The sequence below is a fragment of the Etheostoma spectabile genome, chromosome 11, assembly GCF_008692095.1.
Source record: "Etheostoma spectabile isolate EspeVRDwgs_2016 chromosome 11, UIUC_Espe_1.0, whole genome shotgun sequence".
Lineage (NCBI taxonomy): Eukaryota > Metazoa > Chordata > Actinopteri > Perciformes > Percidae > Etheostoma > Etheostoma spectabile.
The window spans coordinates 14,874,378-14,901,295 of NC_045743.1; the positions used below are offsets into that span (position 1 = coordinate 14,874,378).

At 39.2% G+C, this 26,918-nt stretch overlaps 1 protein-coding gene across 14 annotated transcripts in view; it reads left to right on the forward strand.

Annotated features, from left to right (window-relative positions):
• Positions 1-26,918, forward strand: part of LOC116698049 (syntaxin-binding protein 5-like) — an 83,601-nt gene that overhangs the window by 10,958 nt on the left and 45,725 nt on the right. For all 14 annotated transcript variants that reach the window (XM_032529779.1, XM_032529783.1, XM_032529780.1 and 11 more), the window contains exons 3-7: positions 3,522-3,645; positions 7,031-7,032; positions 14,369-14,432; positions 16,612-16,695; positions 23,786-23,909. In XM_032529779.1, the coding sequence (XP_032385670.1) occupies positions 3,625-3,645; positions 7,031-7,032; positions 14,369-14,432; positions 16,612-16,695; positions 23,786-23,909 (295 nt within the window). In that variant the 5' untranslated portion in view covers positions 3,522-3,624. The remainder of the gene's footprint in view (positions 1-3,521; positions 3,646-7,030; positions 7,033-14,368; positions 14,433-16,611; positions 16,696-23,785; positions 23,910-26,918) is intronic.

A 26,918-nucleotide genomic window follows, 5' to 3' on the forward strand; every position in this document is an offset into this window, starting at 1 on the left:
ATATTTGCGTTCTAGACTTAGACTTAGACTTAGACTTAGCTTTATTAATCCCTTTGGGATGACTCCCGCAAGGAAATTAAAGTTACCAGCATCCGATACAGCATATGAAGCAGAAAAAAATAGAAAAGACAGCACAGGAGGAGAGGCCAGCTGCAGGTTGTTTTCCCGAACGTGAATCGCCGATGGGCAGCTGTAGGGCTGCACGATTATGGCCAAAATGATAATCACGATTATGTTGATCAAAATTTTGATCGCGGTTATTCTCACGAATATTTGTTGACTTTAACCAAAACAAAATTTTATTGTCACATAGGCTATTTCTAACTGCGAGAGGGAGTGTTATGGAAGCTACTCACAGAGAGACGGTTGATTATTATGAACGGGTCCAGCACGGGTCGAATGGCGGATAACACGTCGTGTGTATGAAATGTCTGTATCTTCACTGCACTGCATTTTTATGAACTATTATATTCTGGCCATGGGTCACATCTCTGGCCCAGGTCCAGCAGCCTCCGTGTCACACGCTATTACTCTACCAACTGAAGTTAGTTGCATTCAATAACTTCTCCTGTGTTCTTCGCCTTGGGGGCCGCAGTAGCAGAGTTACCCGCGGAAACACTGGGACAAATACAGGTTTGCCCCTCATACTTAACAATATACAGCTGTGTTAATAAAAAATTAAAACTGTAGACAAATGTCAGAAGTGTGGACCGGAGCTGTGTGGCCGGGCGCGGAGTAAGAGGAGAGAGAGTCGAGGAGAGATCCCACACAGGCACGGCTTTACAGACGAAATGGGTCATGTAATGCAAAATTAAACCATATCCATATAAACAGCATTGGAGCGGATGCGAGGACATTAGCGCCGGTGCGTCCTAGAGGAGCTAACAGCTAACAGACGCTACTAGCACTGACTGGCACTGGTCACTGCTGTTGTCTGAAAAACAACAGACGGGAAAAAATATTGCGTTTACTGGCAAACTGGTAAACCTTGAGACCGACGTATACCGACTGCTATCTGTTGAGTTTTCCTCCCGTTACTCTGTCCTCTGTGACTGTCTCCATCTAGAAACTAAGCTGCACGGTGCAGGAACAACTGATTAGTCTGACGGTAGTAGCGGTAGATTGGCTATGCAAAAAACCCGGAGCATTCTATTGAAAATGACGTTTTAAAAAATAATCGCTCGATCACGCAAATTTGATCGTGGGAAGTCAAAATCGTGATCGCAATTAAAATTTGATTAATTTTGCAGCCCTAGGCAGCTGCTGCGTTCACCGAAACGCAACGTTTTTCCCTGGCATTATTTACAGACAGGCGTCCACAGGCAACTCTGTGTTGCTGGAGACGCTGCAGTTCACGTGCAGACTATTCACTGTCTTAAATTACAACTCAAGCACTTTATTTCAATGTCTACTTTTCAGGTTTATTGTTTTCCTAAGTTATTTAAATTTGTTAACAAAGGACATTTTGTGATGACCTGATTATATCTGTCTTATAATATGTCAGCAAGCAACGCATCATCAAGGCTGTGTTGTAGATGTTGATGAAAGCCTTTTACCATTGCACAGTTAACCATATGCAGTGCACCCATTCATATGATGCACATTGCACACATAATTTGGGTGATACGACTATAAGATCATTGCAGAAGAGACACCAGTCGTGTTTTTGTTTATTATTTTTAAAGAAATGGCAGAGCAGATTCCAAAAACAAATCTAGTGTGGCAGAGTTTACATTTTTATGATGTAAATTTAGGGAGCAAAAGCAGTATCGGCTCAAGAAAATCGGCAGCCCGTATCGGTCATCGGCTAAGGCTGATGAAAAAAAAATATATGTATTGGCATTGGCACTAAAAAATCCATATTGGCTTATCCCTGCTTTGCATCACAGCATAATTATTGTTATATGCCACAAAATACACTACAGTGATTTATGGCTATTTATTGATTTGCTTATTATAACAATTAGGGTTTGTAGGGTCATGAAAAGCCTGGAAAGGTTTTGGAAAAATGTGAAACCCAAAAGGTGGTGGAAAAATCATGGCAAATACTGTTTCATGAATATCAGTTCTAAACATGACTTTTAGGCAATGTAAGAACAGAAATGTGATCATTCAGGCATGGTCATAGTTGGCTAGTACTGTAGAACTGGTCTAGACGAGGCAAGACAAGTGCTTAGTAGGAGAGTCTCAACTTTGATGTTAAAGCAATTGTTGATCAAAATGACTTTTCGATTTTGACTATCAAATTCTGAAGCAGGATTGGCAATTCCCGCTGTAATTTCTTTTCTCTCCAACCCTTCCTACCTGCGCACGTCCCAAGAAAATACAAACAATAACAGACTGGCTGATGGCAAATCAATTTCTCGGATAGAGCAAAGATACATATTATGTACTGCAAATGTAGTCAGAATTGTGTGAAACAATCTAATAGATATTTCATTGCAGTGATCTGTGTTCCACTGTTATGAGATAAAACTCTTAAAATATGTAACACAAAAACCTAAAACATAAATTTACTTTAGGTCAATGTTTTTGGCAGCAAAAGTTTATAAAATGTTATTTTTTCATATGCTATGAATTATTTATAACAAGTACTTTTCTTGAAAAATAACAAATTGGTTTGGATTCATGAAAAAGTCATTCAATATGTTATATGCCAAAATGTGTATGAACTCTGAATGAAATCTGATCAGAAATAATAATCAGATCAGAATAGTATTTCATACTATTGGAAGCTTTGAACAGAGGAGTAGTGAGTGAGGGAAGTGGTGGACCAGTTTAGCCTGTAGTGCGTGCTACATGCTATTGGTTAATGCAACAAAACACAGAAAACGTTCAGGCTTTTACTTCTGGCAGCTGCTCTGAAAGACTCTTTGAACAACTATTTATAGTGGCTTAAAGTGAGTTTACAGGCTGAGTGCAAAAATGTTCTGACGAAAGAGAAGCAGGAGTGGCACAATAAAGGGCAGGAGGAGGGAATGTAGGCGAGAAAACCTATACAGAAGGCAGCGCGTTGTGGAGGAAAATAGATTAACTCACCTGTTGAGTGCTAATTCAAACCTTGATTGAGGAAGATTCAGGCCCTGACTTCCGTGAATGAGTCAGGGTTTGACTTTGATGAAAAAGGGCAGTTATTACCATTGAACACTGGCTTAGGAAGTCTGTCAAATGCCATGCACTGTGTCAAGTTTAGGTTGAGCATCATATTGCACAGAAATACTAGAACTGTTTACTGTTTAACTAAACACTATACTTATTCTTATTCTAATCATCGGTGGCTTGAAATGCACCTAGCTAGTCTGAAAGCAGAATTGTGCAAAATATGCAGAGGTGAACTACAGTAGACGTAAATCAATGTGTATATGTACAAAAGTGTGAGAATGCACTGTTTTTCCATACTGCACAGAAACGCTCCCATCCACTGATAGCTCAATCCTCAAAACAAACTGAAACATCAGTCCCTTTTTTTCTGTTGATATTCTAACACTCATTCTCTTTCCTTTCTGTTTCTTGTTTTTCAGGATCACGTTTTGCCACCTTCCCCTTTAGAAAAAATGGCTGTTGGGGGACAGAGGGGGAAAAACCCACACATCGTCAAACGAGTCCTTCTTTTTTTGGATCCTCATGTGGAAAAGGGCCATAAAAGTAATTTACTCAGCCCCAAAATACTGGAAACAGAAAATGGAAAATTACTGTGCAGTGATGATTTTAAGTGTCTGCCGGGTGGTGGTATGTAATGGTGGGGCAGGCAGTCAAAAGGTGGCTAAATCAGGTGTCAATTTTTTAAATTTGTAAGCGTCTTTTTAAAAATTTTTTTGGCCCTTTTGGGCCTTTTTTTTATGGAAACTTAGCTTGAAAGGGGAGAGAGAAGAGGGGACATGCGCAAAAGGGCCCCAGTTGGAATTTGAACTGCGGCCCCCATCAAGGAGTAAACCCTATTTAACTGGCCCACCCCCCCATTGTGCAACCAGGGGCCAGTTGGGATGTGTTTTAGTTTTTTTTTTAAAAAATGAATAAAAAAAAAAACATCGGTCCCCAGGGGGGGCAAACTAATTTTTCAAAACAGTTTAGATTTCTAGAGAAAGCGTCTTTGACAGCAAACCTGGTGAAATTATTTTGGTGGTTTTAAATCTAAAGTGAAAGTGAGAAAGTTTTTTTTCGACCTGAAAAATTTCGTTAATGTTAACTTGGGCCCCCTTTCCTTTTTGTTTAAAAATGCATTAAGTATAAAAAATTGCCTGCTCTGACTTGTTAGTTAAACCCTTTGCACAGCAGGCTGGAACACCATTTGCTGTGCTAAGCAAAATAAATTCCATCGACTTTAGACTTTCCCCCCCCGGAAAAGCATCTTACCCATTTTTAAAGATGTTTTTTACTGACAAAAAATATTAAAAATAAAAAAAAATTTGGGGAAAAATTAACTTCCCATAGCTTGAGAAAACGCCTATGAAGATATTGCGACATAAACCACTATGAGAAAATCCTTACATTGGGTAATTTTTCCCGTTGGCGAAAAAATTCCCCCTGTTTAAATGCAGAATTTACCATAATAGAAGCCTTTATTTTTTTTTGAGAGCCTTTGTTTTTGAAAGTTTAACTGTGTATTTACAAAAACGCTGCGATTGACCCCTTCAGCCAAATGGTGTTCATTGCATTGTACGTCCTTTTTTTCTCTTGGTCTCACCCCCTAGCGCCTTCGTCGGGTTTTTCCCTAAAAGGGCCCTTTTGCTGCAGTGTCATACAAGTCACTCTCTAAAAGCCCTCTTTTTCCCTTGTGACAGCCCAAACTATGGTGAGCAGTCAAACCCCTTGACGGGGTGGGATGGCTCTCTCCCATTTGCCAAAGTCTTGGGCTGAGACATGGGGGGTTTTTAAAAACGGGACTTTGGTCGTTTTTTCTCCCCCAATCAACCGCGGATTTTGCCTTTTACAAACAAACTTTCTTCTTTTAAAATTTTGTAAAAGAAAATGGTTCTGACGTGTCGAGTAGTATTTACTACTCAAGGATTACTTAAAACCATTTTTCCGCACATATTGTAATAAAAACTAAAAGGGTTTCCCACATGGACCTCCCCGAAACTTTTACCATTAAATGTAAAACTTTACATTATTAATGGTATTGGAAAAACCCAAAGGGCCCAAAATATCAATGAAAAGGCCAAAAATTTTAAGTTAATTTCTTTTTAAAAACCTTAAAAACCTTCGTCTACCCCTGAGTGGACATTGGTTCCCTTTCGTCTGGCTTTAAAGGGGACAGTTAAAAAACCTCCTAATAATTATACGAAACACCCTGGCGGGGGCCCAAAATGACTATCAAGTATTTTGGGGTTTTTGTTCCTTACATAATAAAGAAGGCAGGCCATCATTGAAAAATTTGAAATTTTCCTTTTTGATTCGCTTTAAAAATACGATAAAATGGCTGAAAATTGAAATTAAAAATGCAAAAAAAGGGGTATTTCTTTAACGTCGTTAGTGGTAATCCGCTCCATCTCAAAAATCTACACATCCTAAACGCATATTTGTTCTGCTTGAACAAAATGTTTTCTCTTTTTCCAACCGTCAGCACCTGCCCCTTTTCAAAGTTCATTGGAAGTTGACTAGTGAGAAGGAAACTTCTCTCCCTGACACAGAGCAACTGGGGGTTTTTTAGTTGGGTGGGGGCTTTTCTACAACCTAAAAGAATAGGGGACTTTCTTTTTCCCGGGTGGAATGTTAGTGGCAAAGGGAAACCCCTCCCCACCTTTCACTGTGTCAAACTCAAGTGGGGGGGGCACACTTTTTTGGTTGTACTTGTGTGCTTTTTTTCTCATAGTGTTTTGTTTTTGGGGGGGGGGCCATTTCAATCGTAAAATTTTAATACAAACCAAAAAAGCTCTCTTGGAAAAAATCTGTAAAACAACAATTCAAATGGGGGCCACTATCCCAAATGGGAAAGGGTGGGGTCCATTGAAATTTAAAGGTTTGCAAAATTTAATGCACAAATTTCCCCTTAGGGAAAACTTAAAAAAAAAGATGTATAAAAGATGAAAAGGGGAAGTGGAAAACATCCAGCCCGGGGACAAAGGGTCGTTCAAAGCCTGGAGAGCATAATTTGTTTTGCCTGGCTTCTTTTTCAGCAAGAAAATTACATTATGGATATTCTGGTACGAGATTTTAAAAAGAGCAGGGTTTTTTTTGTAAATGAAAACTCTTAAAATCAAGGAATTTTCCAGAAGAGACATAATAGCACAGCCCCCCTATCCCTAAAAAAAGCCCAATTTTGTAAAAGAAACAAATGCTGCCTCTTTTCGCTTTGCTGGTGTTTTGCAACAATAAAAACAGAAAAAATCCCCATAACATAAATAAATCTTACCCAGCATTAGATTAAAACCCAAAGTGGCTGTTATTTCCCCCTTTTAAATTTTTTTTTTATTTTTTTTAAAATGCCCGCTACTGGGCAAGCGGTTTTTTTTCTGCAACCTTTCAGGGGGCCCTACTTTCGGGTTGGAGCAGGATTTTAAGGGTTTGTAAATAATAAATTAATCGGATTTGAAGTTCTCATATTTTTGTTTTGTTTTTTTAGCAATCACAGCCTGATCCATTTTCGGGGCTGCGTACCCAAAAGTAAGGGAGGAGGCAAAAATTGAGCTTGAAGGTTTTTAAAAAAAACCCAAAAAAAACAACCGGAAGTCCTGAAGGGGTGGGCAAAAACTAAATCCAGAGTCAAAAAAAAGGAACCCAAAAAAATCAAAATGACACGGGGGAAAACCCAAAGACTGACACAGAACAAGGAAGCACAAAGACCCAAAAACGAAGTAACAGGTTCAAAAAGGGGCAAGAGGGGGTGGGAAAAGGGGGAAAAAATCAGTTACGGAGCGGAAAACACGGAAGAAACTAAAAACCAACAAACAGAACAGATTTAAATAAACAGGAAACAGAATATATAAAAACCACCCCCAAAATAAAACTATACCATAAAAAACAAGCAGACAGTAAACCTTGTAAATACCCAGGAAGCACACCCCAAAAAAACAAACATCAACCCCAACAGCTGTCAGTGGGTTGTTTTACCTTCTGTAAAACCAGACCCAAAAAATGTGTTTTCTAACTCAAAGTCCTGAAATATTAGCATCGTACTAGACCAAGGGTATTCTTTTAAAATAGTCAGTTGTTTTGGCCTTATTGGTTCTTTGTGAATTTGGAAGTGTAATGTGATTTTTTTCTGAGTGGGAAAAGCCCGCGTCAAAATCTGTTTTAAAAAAATGCCTTTTTTAAATTTATAACAGTGGTTTTTTATGTGTCTTGGATTTTTTATGGGTTTTTTGGGTTGAATTCTGTGAACTTTTATTCATCAAAAAGAATAAAATTGTACGCCATGGGGGGTTTTCTCTTTAAACGTTGTGAGCACTTTCAAATGTGAAGTTTATCCATTGGAAAAATTTCCCCCCAACCCCCGACCCCCTCAAATTTTCTCGGTGCCCTGGTGGTTGGGAACCCCGGGGTTTACACCCTTCTCTATGGACCCAAAACCTTTTAAAACTGAAGGCCAATCTTTTTTCATTTTTTTCTCTGCTCTTTAGAAACAATGTCTGAAACTTGTTTTTAAGAAGCATTGTTTTTGTAACCTAACAAACCCTTGGGAAAAAAAAAAACCTGGAAAATCCCCTTTTTCCCCCTTTTTAGGTCCCGGAAGGCCCAAAGAGTGTTCAGAATTGTGGGCTAGACCCCCAACCATTACCATTGTTATTTACGTGCTGATTTTTTATGCACTTTTTTAAAACTTAACAACTACCAAAGCGTTTTCAAAAACGGAACCCTTCACACAATGACCAGGCGTGTACAAGGTCCACCTGCCCATCAAAAAACACTCACACACATTTACACCAATCCAGCATCGGTGGGAATTTGGGTTCAGTGCTTGCCCAAGGACACTTTGCAGGGAAACAGGGGTCAACCCCAACTTCCAGGGGGCACCCAAACCCCCTCCCTGAACCACAGCCGCCCCTGTATCTGTCAACCCGGCTACATTTTCCAAAGCATTACCAGAAAGCCTTTCCATGACATCCGCAGTTTATTTACCTGGCCTGTCACCTTTCTAAAGAAGCAGATTACTTTCATGAAATCAACAGATATATTTTTGGGCCCCTTTGAAAGCCCTCCGAAGTAAACTTTCTGACTTACATGACTTTTCTTTACTTTCCTAAAGTTTTGGTTACCCGCCAGGGTTCTACCCTACTAACCCTCTCCCAATTACTGTACTTTTCATCCAAACTATCATAGCACTAGGCCAAGTTATGAAGGGGGTTCTTTTTTTTAGCTACTAGCCTTACCAAAAAGTTTTTTCCAAGCCAGCGCAAAACCGCAGTTATTCTTTTTTTTTCCGCATGGTTTGTGGAAAATTTTTGTAACCCCCCGTAGCGTTTTTTTTTTTTACAATTTTTAAATTCTCACTGAATCCCATGTTTTCCTATATTGTTTCCACCCATGCTTCAATACCACTGCTAGGCTCTACTAGATGTCTTTAACCCGGATTGCGCTTTCCCCCGTTTACTTTTTGGGGCGTACCCAACCGGAACCCGTAAAATTCTTTGTTGCTGATTATCCTCAAAATGTAATGTATCATTGAAGGATTTTTTATTCAGTGTTGCCCCTTGCTTTCTAAGCAGCATTTCAAATCTATTTTGCCCCTACAATTTTTTTCATTTTTTGGCCCTTTGTCCCCCCTGCCAAAAGCTAACCCCCCCTAAACCCTGTGGGGATTGCGGGAAGGGGGCCCCTTTTTTTTGTTTGCCTCCCCGGACCGAACCAAAAAAACCAAAACCGACTTTAAGGGAAACCGGAAAAGCCAAATGTCCCCCCCCCTTTGGCCTGCTGTTTTTCGCCTTTTAAAAAAAAAACAAAAAGAAAAAACAAAAATTTTTTTATTGGGCCTTAAAGGGGGTTCAAATCCAAACAAAGCTCCCAAAACCCCCCCTCCCCTTTGACCTGCTTTTCCCAAATTTTTTTTTTGGGAATTTTTAAAGTTTACGGGGGAAAAAAAATTTCTTTTTTTTTTCCTAATTGGGCCCCCCCCCCAAAATTTAAGCACTTTTCCAAAACCGGGGGTTTTTTCTATTTTTTCCAGGGCCGCTTTAAATTTTATGTTTTTTTGGCCCGAAAAGTTCCACCCCCCCCCAAGTTGAACAGAATTTTTGGGGGGGACAAAGGACTTTTTTTTTCCTTACGCCCCCACTTTTAATTCCCCATAAATTTTATCCAAATCAAAAAGGGTTTCCCCGGGTCAAATTTAAAAATTTTTCTTTTTTTATATTTGTTTGGGGTTTTTACTTTGGGGGGGGGGGTTCACCTGACCTTCAAAATAATGAAACATTTTCCATTTTTTTCCCCCCATTTTCCTGTTTTTCCTCCCCTTTCTACAAACGCAGAAAACAAAACCTTTTTTTAAAAAGTTTTAATTTGAAGGGGTTCCTAATTTTTTTTTAACTTTAAAAGGCTTTTGGGGCCCCGAGAACCCACTTAATTTGGGGTTTTTATTTTTTTTATTAAAATTTTAAAGACTTTAAATCTTCCTTATAAGCCCGGTTCAGGGTGGGTGCAACCCTTTTAAACCCTTTTTTTAAAACCTTGAATAAAGGGGGATAAAAAAGGGGGGTCCCCCTTTGTCCCCCCAATAAACCGGCAACTTTTCCGTTTCCAAAAACTCCCCCCTTTTCCCCCCCCTTTTTTTTTCTCAAACCCAAAGACTGCCCCAACAGTCTTTAAAAAATTCTTTTTAAATTTTTTTGGTTTTAAAAGTAAACCTTCCCCGGGTTACCCTAAAATTTTTAAACTTTATTTCCCTTCCCCCGTCCAATAGCACCCTTTTTTTTCGCGGTTTCCCTTTATTTTTCATATAAATACGTCCCAAAAAAGGCCCCATGGGCCCACGAAAACCTCATTAATTATATCTTGTATCCTTTTGTGAATGATCTTTGTTTGAGAGCTTGATCATTCTTAATAGCTGGTAACAGTAGGTGCCAGGTGCAGTCGTTAAACTGACTACATATCAAAGCGATGACATCACAGAGATAACAGGCTTCCTATTGGTCCTTAGTAACCAGGCAAACCATCTGTCTGTGGACATCTGTCTGTCTCCCCTCTACTCAGACACACACACAGACAGACACACACACGTCCTAACATCTTAAATAGGTTTTAAAAAGTTATATCTCTGAAGGGTTAAGACACTTATTATTTTATTAAACTTTTATTGCTGTTCGGATGTGCACCAAGTAGCAGGCACACTGATAAACTTTCTGCGGAATTTTAGTTTATTATTAATATTCTATCAACACAGACATTTACATCGATAGTCTGGCGTTATAATTTTTTTGCCTGGGGTGTACTATGGAGTGGGTAAGACAACATAAACCATTGACTTAGCGAGCTCTGCAACTAGAAGGACTGGATAAAATGTGTTGAAAATGGTCTCCACTGATTAGTCTCCAACTAACACACTGGCTAACTTGAAAATGAGGTCCTGTGTCCAAAACTCTGAACCACCCTTTTAAAACACATCCATTTCTTTGTTCTCAACTCTCTATTTAATTGATTTTCTGCTTCGTATAAGCAGTCATTAAAAGAATAGTCTATATTCATCTATTTAATTTTGGTGTTGTCATTTATACAGAGTATGCATGATGCCGGAGTCTATGCACTGGGAAAAATGCATAGAAACTAGTCTGATTGCCAGATCCCCTGAGTCACAATAGACAGGCTTGCCTTGTTTTTCAGCATTGTCCTTGAGATGATCTGGTAGCATCATTGTTGAACAAGCACAGGGACACTAGTACCTTTAATGGAGGCTTTTATTTTGGCAAATTTGCTCATCATGTAGTTTAACAATACAATTACATCTCTGAAGAGAAACAGAATAATTAAGTTAAGCTTGACGCCCTCAAACCACAACAATTCACCATCAACACTCATTCATTTTGTTTGTTGTTTAAGTATTATTATTATTATTATTATTATTAATAAATAATATAATAATAATAATACATTTTATTTATGGGTGCCTTTCTTTATACTCAAGGACACCTTACATGAACTGTTATGGCATAAAACATCCCCATCTCTATTGTGGAAATCTTGGAGACTACAAAGATGGATAAAATTGAATAATTGGCATACTAACTGGTTCTATTTATTTTATGAAAGGTTTCTAGACATAAGACCAGTCTGGAAAAGTATAACATTAAATGAAGACGTCTTTCTAGCATGTTTATTGTTCTTACGTTTTGTCCATCCATCCATCTTCGTCCGCTTATCCAGCATCAGGTTGTGCCAGGGACACCTCCCTAGAGAGGCGCCCAGGAGGCATCCTTACCAGTTTTGTATTATCAGAAATTACAAAAAAACATTAACATAATGTATTGTTTTCAAAGTAATCTACATATTTTAAAAGAGGACTGACATCATTTATTTAAGGCATTATTTCATCTTTAAGAAATGTGAGAGTTATGTTCTGCAATACACAGAGCCTCACAGCCTCTCAGAATACATTGATGTACCCAGCATTGATAAACACTGTGTATCAGTGTATTCTTGTATCACTTTTCTTAAAACATTCATATTAACCTTGTGTGCTTTTCAGAGACTGGCCTTGTCAACTGAAAGCCACACTTTATCAGGATTCACTAAGTCAGTCAGCAACTCTCCTTAGCTCACATATTAGTCTGCACAGTGTTAAGTCTTTCTTTAATCTTCCTTTCTTTAAAGGAAATGGCCTTTCAACAACACAAGACTTCGCCCTTAGCCACAGGACTCTGTCCAAAATTCAATAACTGCTGAAATTATTTTTCTCTCAAACACCTTGATAACTTTTTTCACAGCAATAAACTCAAAAAGAAGTGTGTCTTCTATAGCACAGTGTGTCCATGTGCAATAATAATTATAATAGTAATAATGGTACATAATATTCATAGACACCTTTCATTTATTTTTTATTTATTTATTATACTTTATTAATCCCACAAAGGGAAACTACACTTTTCACTCTGTTGTTATTACACACATTACACACAGGCCTGAACTACACACACATGCTCAGGACCTACACATGCACTAATGGAGAGATGTCAGCGTGAGGGGGCTGCCCGCCCCGAGCAGTTGGGGGTTCAGTGCCTTGCTCAAGAGCACCTTGGCAGTGCCAACGAGGTGAACTGGCACCTCTCCAGCTACCAGTCCACCACCATACTTTGTCCATACGGGGACTTGAACCCGATAGTGATAGAAAATGAAAAGAAAGCCATCTATCCATGAGTTTGATGGAGAGTGGAGTCAAGTGGAGTTGGCGTTTCGGAATAGGTAGGTTTTGAGGGAGGTTTTAAAGGTGGGTAGAGACTCTATGGTATGTATGGATAGCAGGAGGGAGTTCCAAAGGCGCAGAATGGCTGAAGGCTCAAAACCCCATTGTGGACCGGTGGGCAGAAGGAGTGAAAAGCAGTGAGGAAGAGGAGGATCAGAGAGTTCGGGATGGAGTGTAGGGCTAAAGGAGTTCAGAGAGGTATGGAGGAGTGAGATTATGGAGGGCTTTGAAGGTGAGAAGAAGAATCTTAAAGGTATTGGTCAGGGAGCGAGTGTAGTTCCTATATCCCACACGTGTGTGGGTTTGTTGATGCACAATAAAAGGGTCTGGGGTCAAAAATGCACATGCATGTTATATCAGAAATTGTATTTCAGTTTAGTGTTTTATTTGTTCTGGACGGCTGGTGTAGCAAGATTAGCTCTTGGCATTCACCCATTGTGGCACTTCAGTAATTTGACAGGTGTTGTGTATTGCGGGTGGTTTGTTGACACCTTGGCTTATTACTACTTTAATTGCTGAATAGAACTGTATTGAGAGCTTGCTGTGGTTTTATGTTTTTATCGCCTTCCTGCAGCAGCCATTACTAAACGGACCCATCTGAACATGTCAGTCACACTTAACCTCAGCTTCCCAGATCAGCTCCCATTTAAGCCCTTGTGTAAAAATGGCTGCTACATCCCCTTCTCTTCTAAATTCATGTTATCCCGATATTGACAGATAATGTCTCACTGAGTTCTCTAAATGTGAATCTTCTTGGAAAAATAAAATCCACCAACATGCTATAATTTCCTGTAATATAATAATATAGCAGTAAAGAGATGGAGGACAGGTTGTGACTGTGACAGGGTGGAATTAGGAATGCCTTTGCACATTATAAGGGGTTTCATGCTGTGTTTCAAAAATGCAGAAGAGTGGAGCTCTTTGTGAAGCTCTAAATGATCTCTGCGTGTAGCCTAATTTCTTAATGCGCCACACGGACATTTTCAAGAAAGTAAAATAAAAGTATATTGTACTGTATTTTATATTATTGTAGCAGTAATTGTTTTTTAGTGTAAAAGTATTAAATGAATACTTAGATTTTTATATTGCCACATGTAAAATAAAAATACTGTTAGGTTTGGTTTGCCGTGCTACCTGTTGGAAAGCCATATGAATACTTGATGTACTTATGGTTCATGAGAACAGCCTGTTCTTCTACTGTATATTGCCTAAAATAGATACATTTACATAAAACAAAACCTACAACATAAATACATTACAGAAAACATAGTTTGATATTGTAATTACTGTATACTTATGGCCTGAACAGCCAACTGGACTTCTTCCCCTAATAAAGAAAGCTAAACAGAAGAAAACAGGTCAAACTTCCCTCCCAGCTCTTAATAAACTTTTGCTAAAGCACCATAGAGATTTATTCTGCTACTGTGCCACGGTGCAGTATGCCAGCTGCACTGCCGTGAACCGGAAAGACTTGTTTCGGGTGGTTAAAACTGCACAGAAGATTGTGGGAACTGTGCTCCCAAGCTTGCACACAGTGTATGCTAGCCGTCAATACATGAAGGCTAGCAACATCAGTAAGGGCCCAACCCATCTAGGTCACACAGTCTGTTTGTTTCCTTGCCATCGGGGAAGAGATAAGGATCCAACAAAGCCAGAACAAACAGACTGAAGAACAGCTTTTCCCCCAGAGAGTGTTGGCCTCCATTACCCCCACCCTCCCATTCTGTAGCTGTTGAGGACTGTAAAAATGATATGTTATTATATATACAGCACGTATATATCTTATCTTGCTATCTTCTTATCTTGTTTTTATCCTACATGTTCTCTATCTCAGCTGGTCACTGAAAGTTACCAAACATAATTTTGTTGTATGCCTACAATGGCAATACGTGTCTTATCTCTTATAGTAAAGTAAAACTCTCTACTCATTACCTCCATAAACTCTCTGAACAATGGTGTGAGGATCTTCTTACAGTATTGTGTCACAGCAATACTAATGCTGGCCTTGTCACCGTTTCTGAATTGCCCCTCTCATTACAGATCAACTAAAACTCATCCAGGACCTGTGGTTCATTTAAGTGACAGCCCAAAGGATGAAGGCAAGGTAAGTAGGCAATAAAAAGAAACACCAACAACACCTCCTGGTTCTCCTTACGCACCAGGTCTAATGTTATCACACCCCTCTCTCGTCTCCCTTTACTTACCTCTGTTTCCTTGATATGTTTCCCTGTCATGCATCTCTGCCATATGTCTGTCACGCGTTATTATGGAATCCATGCAACTTCTAGGCAAGAGCCTTTACACGCTACTATTGGCCAGGCGTCCATACTTACACTAGGTAACATAACCCGATTTGTTCAGGTCCTATCCCCTGACCAATCGACAATGCTTAACTCCAACCAATCGGTCTGCTTCGTAGGGTGGGACTTGCCTAGAGGTTACATGGGATCCATAATAACGCATCTGTCCAGATTCCCAACTGCCTTTCTTCTATATCTTCTGTATCTCCTGCATTGTATCTTCTTTACCATCTTTCTTTGTAATTAGTCTCACGTACTCCGCCTGTCTTTTTTTTGGCAACAGACAGAAGATCATTATCTTCACAGTACACTTCTCCGATTGTTACACCAATGCACGAGTGTTTTTCCACATATACACACACAGAAGGTGTGAGGGACCTGCTGGCAATGTACTTTAAAGAGTGGAGTTTTTCAGGGTCAAGCTGCTGCTGCAGTCAAATTGGTTGGAAAAATGTCAGGAGGAGGTTGCTGTAAAAGAGAGGTAATTGAGGACCGTATTGATTTTCCCAGTAGATTTTGCTGCCTCTGTGAGAAACCAGACTTGACACGCTTTGAAGGCATAAAAATGAGACACGGGTGAATGGCTGCTGTCACACACTGCAAGAAAAGACAGTGCTCCATGTGGCATTTAAAAACCAAAGTTTGAGGTGTTAAAGTATTAATGTTGCTTACCTCAAAAATTGAGGGGACAGATGTCTTAATATCTCTCAAGATATTTTTTGTGCTTAATTTTTACTCCATGTTGTCATAAATAAATAGCCTACAGTACCAGCTTCCTAATTATGACAAAGAAAGTAAGTCTGCCAGTAGGGAATAGACGTTAAGAGTGCAACAGGTGCACCACCATAGCCATGTATGTTTTGCAGCAAAAAGCTGTTTAAGTAAGAAGGCATTGCAGATATATTCTTTGCATGTCAAAGTAGATATGCATTGACATGCCACATTCCTTTGAGGATGAACATATGTATTAATTGCGCATTCATTTCTTTAACAGGATATCTTCATGTAACCAGGACTGTTGGTGGTACTAATGTAAAGCTTTCGATTGCAAAATTTATGAGAGGTAGTTTTTATTTCTACCTCACTTGCACTCAAGTTCCCTTCTTATGAATTAAGATGTCACACAGTCTTTCCTCTCAGCTTAGGAGCTGTTTACTCTCTCTGTGCTCCTCCAGCAGCACTCCCCCTCTCTTCTGATCTGTGATCTTGTGTCAACTTTGCTCTCCCCTTTTATCCTGTGTGTGTGTGTTTGTGTAGTAGTGTTGTAGTGTGTGGGTTGCTGTACTGTATGCTATTGTAAGTGCATGTGTGAACTTTATGTACATCTGTGTGTGTATGTGTGAAGGTTTTTTGCATTGTGTGTACTGTGTAAATTCAATAAATTGATGTGTCTAAATCTAACATTAAGTATAAATGGCAGCATATTGTAAATCTTGCATCTGGATTGGTAATTTGATGATTGATCACAAAGACAAGCAATTTCAGTCATTACTTATTGCTCCACTTTGTACACAATAGTAGTTAAGTTTGCAAGAGTAGACATCCTGGCCTTAATATAGAAGAGAGTAGTTTTATGAATTGTTTAGCCCCCTAAGTCTTACCTCTGTACCTCCTCTGACATCTCCTCCTACAGGTTTTGCAAATCACAGGCAGAAAGCAGACTCAAGCAGGTGGTGAAATAAATTGTCTCAATGCTGAGTAGTCTAACCACTAACCACAGAACTCACAGGCAGGCTAGCTTCGCCAATCAGAAAAAGAAAAAGACGTTGTCTGAATAAGAAAACTAAAGACTTAAAAGAAGAACGAGGACAGACAAACCGCTCCCCTACTACATCACAGCAAAGAGTGCAGTTATTTCAATTACATTGGTACTGTTGTTGTAGGCTGTGCTCATCATCTCATTTAAGGCTAATAAAAATATTTCATGTTATACTGTATCTATCACTTCCTTAGTTTCCATTTCTTTGTCAATCCCCTCCACAGCTGCTTATAGGGTTTGAGAGCGGGACAATCGTACAATGGGACCTCCGGCTTAAGAAGGCCGACTTCAGAATCTACTATGACGAGGTGAGCTCCACCAGCATCAAGAAACTTAACTGACGTAAAAAGACTGTCATGACATTAAAGTGGATGTATTAAAAGGCTCTTGGTGGGTCATGCTATTTGTTAAGATTCTGTTCAATTTCAGCAATATCTGTGGGAATCCATTTTTATAGCAGCAAGAAAATGTGTGTGGGTGTGTGTGTGTGTGTTGTGTGTGTGTGTGTGTGTGTGTGTGTGTGTGGTGTGTGTGTGTGTGTGTGTTATATATATATATATATGTGAGAGAGAGAGAGAGAGAGAGAGAGAGAGAGAGAGATTGGAGTTGGAATGTGGCGACATTGAAAGTACTGAGTAGTGAAGAGGAAATTACAACAGCAATGAGCCATGTTGGCACAGAGGGGGGTACGTGGCACCAATGTCTTGTGGAGATACAGTATATAACAAGCTGTTTCATGTATTTCTTGGTTATTTTCAGGAAACTGAGACTGACGTTTTCTAACTAGGGGACCGTTAGTTATTTAGTTATTACAAACATACTTTGGATTCAGACATTAACAAAATAAAAGTTATAGCAGGAATCTGAGATCCAATATTAATCTGTTTCAATAGAAAAGAAGAAATGTGCTCTTACATAAAGGCATACCGGGTCAGTAAAACCCTCTGTCTGATCTCTCCATTTCCCCCAATCACTTATCCTATTCAGTGAGAGAAATCTGCCTTTTTGTTTTCCAATGTTTTGAATCTCAACAATATGGAGGACAATGTTTTTGTTTTGTTTTTATTTTTGAACAGCATCATCTTTTCTTTTCTTTTAATACAAGTGTATCTTTGTCATCAAGTGCTGTATTGTGTGCTTGTTGGCATGCCAACCAATTACTGCAATGCTTTTTTAACAAGAAGCAGTAATTGGAGGACCCAGTTGTGCTTATACCAGTCCAAGCAGCCTCTGTCAACTGTCAAACACGTGAAGACTAAAACGTCTGTTGCCATTCCCCACAGTTAGCAGTGGAACAAAACAGTAAGAGTGTTCTTGGTGACATTTTTAGGTCCATACATATTTTTTGTGTTTCTATTAGGACATGTCTACTTGCCTTAATGTTAAAAAAACACACTTTTTTCTTATAGTGCCCATGGATCCTGCACCTGTATTCACCGTCTGTATGAGACACTTTGTTGAAGCGCCCGTCTCTTTAAGCCCCCCTCCCAAAAAAGCCCAGTCTGCTCTGATTGGTCAGCTTTTTCTGACCTCTGGATTCTCTGCATCTGTGCTCTGCCTCCATATAGTGTACAGTCCATTGCAGCTGGAGACTGACTGCATCGGAGTATAACGCAACACTTTCTACCATCAAAAATCCCCAATAAAGGCTTCTTAAATCAATACTACACAATCAGACGTGTTCCATCGGGAAAAAATCACGTGTTGATGTTTAGGGATTTTTTAAATTTTTTTATGATTAACATTTTTTTTTAAATTTTAACAGCATTCGATTTACAACACACGATTTACAACATTAACATAACACATCCCCTACCACCGACATTCGTCATCACCACTTAATCAAAGAAAAGTGAAGACAAGCTAACAGAAACATAATTATTCAATACAATATAATAATAACCAAATAAACAGCTGTAAACCAAAACGGATTAATTTTACATAAATTTTCCTAATTATTTAAAGCTTTGGTCACGTTTAACATGATCATCTGACATTGTAACAATATAGATATGACAGGAAATAATGAAAAGAATCATCTTCTACAAGATACTGTTTGATTGTTCTCGCTGTTAGCTGGCCATTTGACAAGGTGTGTACTAGTTAGCATGTAAAGAGTTAGTAATAGGAGAGAATAAGAGACATTTCTATTAAGTCATCATCATTTTTTTTTAACCCATATGGCCTCAAAACCAATATGCCCCACAGACTTATCCGCTGCAATCTTTCATCTCTTGTCCCATCTGTGAAGTGTCACACCCTGCTCACATTCATTAATGTGGTTACATGTGCATCACGTCCAGCAAAGCATGGCACTTCTGTCTCACACCTCTTCACAGAGGAAAGGGTGAAAGTACTGAATTATAGCCACTCCTACTGGTGCAATTGGAAACCTTTATGCTCTAGTTGCTAAAAGTCTAAAATGCCTGAAGCATTTTGCCTGAAGATGATCTAGTTCAGAAACATTGCATACTATTACACTTTATATAATTTTTGCAAGTTAGGCAGTGTACAGAATTTTCTTTGCAACTTTAGACCTTCTTGTTCCCCTCCTACACACCTGTCTCATGCAGTAGTACAAAGTACAATATGCAACAGATTTTCCTAAAAAAACAATGCAGGAACTAATACGAAAGTAATCCAGCGATCACTTGTTGTGACCTTCTAGAAGTGTGTGGCGGTGTCTCTGTCTGCAGAGACCCTGCCCTCTGCCTGGATTTTCATTTCGGTCAGTCTGGATGTTTTGGGGTGTCAACAAAAAGCTTTTGGGCTCTCTTCATCCATTCTCTAGCTTGCTAAACCAGTGTTGTGCTCTCTCTCTCTCTCTCTTCTCTCTCTCTCTCTCTCTGCAAGCCAGATCAGGAAAGGTTGTAATGTAATGCAATGTAATGCCAAATTTCATTTGAGGTTGAGTTTTAAAATTAAAGTGCAGATGCAAGTTGACTGTGGTAGCCCAAAACGTTAATGCCCTCACTGCATTCCCTGGTTTGATAACCTCAATGCTTTGGATATAAATAGCTGTGAATTATGTTTTGAACATCTTAAGAAATACTTGAAAATACATGCTTTCTCATCTAAACGTTTTACCAAAATAAAAGGGATACAGCTCCCATTTACTTTGGCCCTCTGGGATGTGCCTGAGGTCATTGGGAAGTTAACACTCGCAATGTTCTGTTTCAAGTGGCAATGTGATTTTTTTTTTTGTGACACAGAGCTACATAGGTTAGAATGGAGCACTTCTATTTCCATCCAAGTCAAGCATCTGTAAAATGATTTGAAAACATTACTATAAACTAGAGCTGGGCAGCAATTAAAAGTTTTAATCACGATTAATCGCATAATTTCCATGATTAATCGCAAAATGGAATAATGAATTCAAAAGTAGTGTATATAGTGCACATTTTTTTTTAATTAAGTGCCGTAACATTTGATCTGCAAAAACTTGAAGCATTTTGTTTATAAAGTAGCAGTTAAATAAAATATTTAGTGTACATCTCAACTTAAACAATGTATTTATCATGTCCAGAGTTGAATTCCATCTGGTTGGAACGTGTTGCATAAGCGACTCCTTCTTATGTCCACGTTCTGTTGTTGCTCTAACTCTGCAGCCCTTGTTGGACTGGGTTTAGAGTGCCCCACAACTTTTCTGCACTGTCCAACGCGCTGTTAAGCAGAGACACTGAGGGACACTGTCCAACGCGCTGTAAAGCAGAGACACTGTGACAGAACGCTGGAGACCGTGCGCAAAGCAGGGGACATGATCAGAAGGCAGAAGGCCTGCAGCAGCGATCAGATTTCGTATCTAGTCGTACTATCTGTGCTAACTGCGGTGACTTTATTTGACACATTCCACTGCTGTGCAACTTGGTGGGCCTGGAGTCTGTAGCTATCCACGTCGCTATGGCATTTGTTAGCATCTCTTGCCTTTGTTTATCGCAACCCCCCACGCTGCATCTAACGTAGTCTGCCGAAGCCTCGCGCCACTGTGTGTTTCGTTGAATGATTTGCTGGTATCAACTGTCAAGGTGATATTTCAGACTGGAAGTACTCCGGTGATAAGAAAATTCAACTTTGCAGTATTTACAAAGCCTGTGAGCAACAAACTTTTACATTAATAAAGAAATAATAAATACTGCGTTAACGCGCAATAAAAAAAATTGACGTTGTTAATTAATTAATTAGTTAACGCAATAATAACGCGTTAACTTGCCCAGCCCTACTATATACATATTAGATGGGCTACACACAATACCAGTACCATAGCCACATGTCTCAACTTAGAAAGAATCAGAAGAAAAACACTCAGGAAATGGATTTTATATGAATTTATTTCTACAGATATGTCTGTCTTTCTTATTTCCTTTTGAAAAGTGCAAAGAAAAAAGCGCAAAATTCCAAACTTCTCAAATACAAAAACACACCCACATCAATAACAAACATACTTGAAATAACTATGTACATAAATTTATAGAAACAAGTAATTATAAATTGATGAAGTGGTAAAATGCAATGGTCTTGTAACTTCTAGTTTTAACTGGTCCCATAAAATGTCAGTCTTTCCCACAGGGGTCCTCCCTGAACTCTGCGACATGATTGGCTTTGACCAGGACTATCTCGGGTTACAGTAGACGGATTGTGCTGACGTCAGTGACATCGATGGTGTGCTCATTAAGATTGTAGCAGCCTTGGGGAAGAAGAGAGAAGCAATCAAAACCCAGAAATGATAAACTGTTTAGCTTTCTTTCCGTCGAAACTCTGCCAGAAACTACAACATTGTGAGGGGACCAGCTCGTTTTGGATAAAATGGCTAGGTTATTCTAATTTCTTGGATTGTTGGCGATGTAGAAAAAAACGATTTTTGGCAATCTTTCAACGCTGTGAATAAAGACACGAGGAAAAAGGTATGGATGCACACTTGACTTTAGACACTAGCGACGCTATCTGTATTTCTTTATTAACTTTATAACAGTTGTTTTCATCGCTATGAATCATCTTGTGGTTTACGTGTGGAGAAAACGTCTTTGCTTCAGTGGAGAAAATGCCCCGTCCACGGAACGGTGTCTGTAAAGAGTTGAAGGAGCTTGCCTTAAGAATAAGAGGATACTACGTAGAAAGTACTGTATGTTAAAAGCTGTAGTGTGTAGTTTCTGTCTCCCCTGTGAGGAATTCTAAGTAATAACAAAACACAGTTGGCGTAACCACATGCACAAGCCTTTGTGATCGTGGACTACCCCCACCCCTCCTCCACGCAGTTGCTAGTAGCCAAGGAGGACACAGATGATTCAAAGAACATGTTGGATTATTCAGAAGAGGTAATTATCTTTACTTAAGCTTCTGCTTGCAAAGGACACCAGTTTCTGAACATAGCCATACTGAGAAATACATAGGGAGTTGTGTGGAGCTTAATGAGCTTTGTATCAACTCATTGGCAATGGCTTGAATATAACGGACGTTCAATAATATTGAAAAAGTTACACACCAAAGCTTTAAAGATGAAGAATCACATTTTTATGGTCAGATAACTTGGGTTTTAATTAAATGGCAGAGAACATTAAAGTTATCCATCGGTCGCATGGATGAAGTATTTATTTGGTTGATATTGCAGAGCTACAGATAGTTGGTGATGGATGATAGATGGTGAATGAATCTTCAAGAAGCATTAAAGCTTTCCAGTAAATTGGTTTTGCAAAAGGGTTAATTTCTCTAGGTCTCCAAGTGCACACAAAACCACCTGTGTAAAACAGGCAGATATATTACAGATGATCTCAGCCATCTGGGATACTCTGTATTTTGCGACAGTAAAGGCTAAGGACTAATGACTATCAACAATGAAAATAAAAGGAAATTTATTTAGATGTACTCCATTTCTAGCCAATCAATATAGTGTCTATTTTCTGATAAGTAGGCCTATGATTGTGTAACATAACTGCATATGTATTGTAATGCATCAAATGTGTGTAATCAATCTTATTAGTGTTCTAAAACTGGGAAGAGGCAGTGGTTTAACCGGGCAGGGGGCAGTGAATGTCCTTGTGTAACTAGGAAAGTGATGTAGAGGGGAGACTTTATTCGTTTTACTTTCTTCAGGAACGATAAATTCTCAATTGTGTTAGGGCTTTGGGGCATCATTAATTAAGTCTAAAACAAAAAAAGCATTGATTCGTGCTTCACAGAAACTTCCTAGATTACTCATATCTTTGATGCCTCTGCAATCCATGTAACTTCACTAATTATAGACACAAAGTCATGTGTACTTATTACTATGTTCCAATAGCAATACCAGTACCGGTATCGCCTCCAATACTGCCTAAAACGCTGGTGTCGATATCGGAAAGTACTGGAGTTTATGCACCGGTCCGATACCACATAATAAAACCCTAAAGAAAATCTTTGTTAAAGTAGTTTGTTTATGTTCTTTTTCCATTATAACTGACTGTCAAACTGGATAATAAAATAAAGTTCTGTGGCATTCATTGTTTGTGTTTGTTCATGTTTCACAAAGAGTTTAACCAGAGCCAGACCGACAACATAGATACAACTGAGATCACATTCATACAGGGATAGTAGTACACAGTTGTTAAAACATAATAAAATATATGACGCACTAGTAGCAGATCAGTATTCGGCGTCGGCCGTTACCCAAATTCAGGGATCAGAGTCGGTATCGGTAGGCAAAAAATTGTATCGGACCATCTCTACTTATTACACTATTGGAACTCCATCTCCAAATGCTAATGGCTGCACATGTAGTCCTCACTCCTGTGATGTGCTGCAGTAAAGGTGAATATCATCTCAGTTGTTTGTAGTTTTCTGTGACGTATCTGCCAAGGACCTCTCCAACTGTGGCCTGAGTCATTCCTTCTTGGGAACATGGCCTTGGCAGTGGTGGGGGGCACTCTAACAACACTGAACTTAAAGTAAAAGGGGAGCAGCAGTTAGACATGTTAAATTGGCCGATGTTTGATGGAAAGACTGAGTGCTTAAAAGATAACAACAGACGAGAAGTGAATGCAGGGCAATAAAGCTGATATAGAGCTTCATTACTGCTTTGTGATTTGTTTTGGCTTGAAAATGACCATTTCTGTCTGCACCTATAGCTGAGGTAACTCAGCTTCCACATCACTGAGGACAGGACTGACAGTTTTTAAAACTAGAACGCTACCACAGTAAATATAAATTAACAATTATATTAAAGCATGCGGTAGAAATTCTAATTCCTTATGGTAATCCCTTTCTACAAAGGACCCACAGAGAGTTGCTTCTGTAGTATCTATTTACAGGAGTGTAACTTGATAGAGCTCAACAGGTGGTTGGGCAGATGTAGTTTGTGTGGCTAAACATTTGGACATATAAATGGCATGTTTATAAAAATCTGTTCCCTCTGTCTTATTGGTACAGGCCATCCATTCAGTCAGCTGGCATCACGAAGGGAAGCAGTTCATGTGCAGTCACTCAGACGGCAGCCTGTCGATTTGGAACCTCAGAAACACCACCAAACCATTCCAAGTCACCTTCCCTCATGGTGAGACACGCATCCACAATATACTTTCTTTTTTACCTTTCTTAATTACTTAACAAAATTAAACTTTGATAATCCCATGCTGGGATACAGAGTCCTTAAAATGTTACCTTAATAAAGTGACAGAATTTGAACATACTTCAGCATTCAAGCATTTTAGTTGTGAGTTGTAATATTGAAAATGTTTGTGTTTTATGTGAGAATGAAAAAGGGGTCTGCACTGATAACGCCTTTCTGACCCACGGTGCTACCAGTACCATCAGCTCTGTCAGCACTGTTGCCGTTGTTAGCACTGTTAGCACCGCTGGCACTGCTGGCCGCCGCCATTGTAGCTCAGCCACTTCCACAGTTACATGTGACGTCAGAAGTGAGAGCTGGTTACAGGTAATCCCGGCCCAGACTCTGCATGTTGTATATAGCACCTACTGTATAAAGGAAAGGCATTTTCTGCAAATTAAAACACACACAGCAGTGTGTCAACTGAATTGGCATATGCCAATGTCCACAGTGAAACATCGTGATGGACGATGATATCATTGTGGGTGGGGTGTTGAGTGAGTGCTGAGCACTCCAGCCAGTAACCAGCCACCAACTCGAGTATTATTCAAACCAAGCTCATTGCCAGGTGGCTTTTGGAAGTAAATCTTTTTCATCGGATTTTGAAATTAAAAAGCCATTAAATTGTTAGCACTGAATATTGATGCATTGAAATAATGTACCTACATTTTTTACCCTTTTTTTACCCTTCAAAATTTCAACAACTAATTCTCGCCTTTATTTATTTATTTATTTTTTAAGTTCATAAATTCAGAATCAAAAATTCAAAGTAAAAAAATACAATATACCACATTCAGATGCAAAATACAATGTATACAATTCAACAATTCAAAATTCATGTTTTGACAATGTAGTGTTAACATCCGGGAACCCAAGGAAAAGCAGTCAATTCTAGGATCTATATCGGGAGGGTGCCATATTAGCTGCAGCCAACAACTGGAAACTTTTTACAATTTCCGCCTTCTATTTCATCTTCAAATTCACTTTTGAGACTTTTTTATGCAAGAAATCAACTCTGTAGAGTTTGAATATGGGCAGTTTTACGAAAATGTATGGCCAATTGCACATTTGCTCCAATGTTGTCGGTCTTGAGAAACTCCAGTCTGACGTGACAGCCAGCTTGTGGCTGCGGGATCACTCACTTGGCCGGCCCGGGATGCTCACAGACCCCGCTGTCAGCTGGCGCTCTCTCAATAGACTCATGGACGAGAGGCGTTTATTTTAGTAACAAAACACAATTATCCATATAAGATAAACGGGAACCTGCGGTTATCTGTCTTTCAGCGTTATAAAGCTCCAGAGGCAAAACATTCAGGTACATAATTTCAATGCATAAATATCCAGTGCTAGAAATTCAATGGCTTTTTAATTTCAAAACCTGATGAAACAGATTAACTTCCATAGTGTCTGCACATTTAGAATGTGAAATGTGATCTTTGTCATTTCCACTTTACTTTAGTTGGCTGTTAGATAAAAAATACCTCACACTGGATTTGTTGGAAGACTTTTTCACCACATGTAATTAATTATATCCACTCTGACTAGCTCTATTTCTGTTTCTCTCCTATTCTGATGTAGTGGGTGCACTGTCAGGGCATGCTGACCTTGTCAGATAAACAACCCCTTGCTGTAGTCTGTGATCACAAGCAAAATCACGCAACAGGAAGGCAAGAGGAAAGCACCTCGGCAATGATTAATAGGGACAGGGCCAGATGTTTGTCAGATATTTGGCATTACACAGGGCGAGAATGAAAGAAAGAGTAAACATTAGGGATGAGCGAGTACAGCATTATCTGTATCTGTATCTGTATCTGTTTACCACATGAATTATCTGTATCTGTATCTGTACTCGGACTGGGCGGGGCCTAACCCAGAAGGGGACAGGATTTAACTCGTAAGTGGGTCGGATTGTCTTGAAATGGACGGGGCTTTAACTGGTACATTATATTAAGCATGAAATTGATATGGGTTGATCAGAAATTGTTATATTTATTGCTGATTAGAAAACTATTTACATGACAGCATCAGCATTGAGCTTCAGATCAATGGTGTTTTCATGGTAACAAACAAACTATATACAAAACAAGTTTTGCAACGACGAATATAGTAGTAGTAAAGGAGTAGTAGTAGTAGGAGTTTTCATACTCAATATAAGATTATTTTTTTAACTTTTAATTTTTTTATGATCAGTGTGATTTTTTGTTTGTTTTTGGTTCTTTTTTTTTTTTTATTCCACACCAGGTATGTGTGAGTGTGTGTGTGTGTGTGTGTCTGTGTGTCTTTGTGTGTGTGTGTGTGAGTAAGAGAGAGACACGGAATGAGAGAGAGAGAGGAAGAGAGAAAGAAAGAGAGAGAAAGAGAGAGAGGGGTCGGGGGGTACTGTGTTTTACGGATCAAATAGATTGAATAAATTAAAACCAGCAGAGGTTTAAAAAAAAAAAAAAACTCCGACGGCAGAGACGCTACGCAAGTGACATTCTACCATCACTATGTCTGAACAAACCCCACGTTTACCAGAAATCTACTGGTAAAGTAAGTACTACAAACCAAAGTAAAAAACCAACCTGAAGCTGAAGAAACCCTAAACGTTGACGGAAAAACCCGCAGACCTGAGTGACTGAGGAAGAGGGAGAGGGAGAGAGAGAGCGCTGTTCACTTCTCCGTGTTCTGTGTGTGTGTGAGTGAGCAGAGCGTGTGTGTAGAGGAGGGGTGCTGTGACTATCACAGCACGCAGACACAGTCCGCTAGACCGCTACCCAATTCGAATTTTCATTTAATCCGAGCACAGATATTGACTCGTATTACTCGTATAATACTTGTATTTGGCAAAAGTGCTTTATCCGTACCGGATACTCGTTTCAGCCGAGTGTCCGGCTCGTCTCTAGTAAACATGTCATCTTATTGAGATCAAGCAGTCTCCTTATGTTCTAATAGTATATAAATGTACTTATTCTG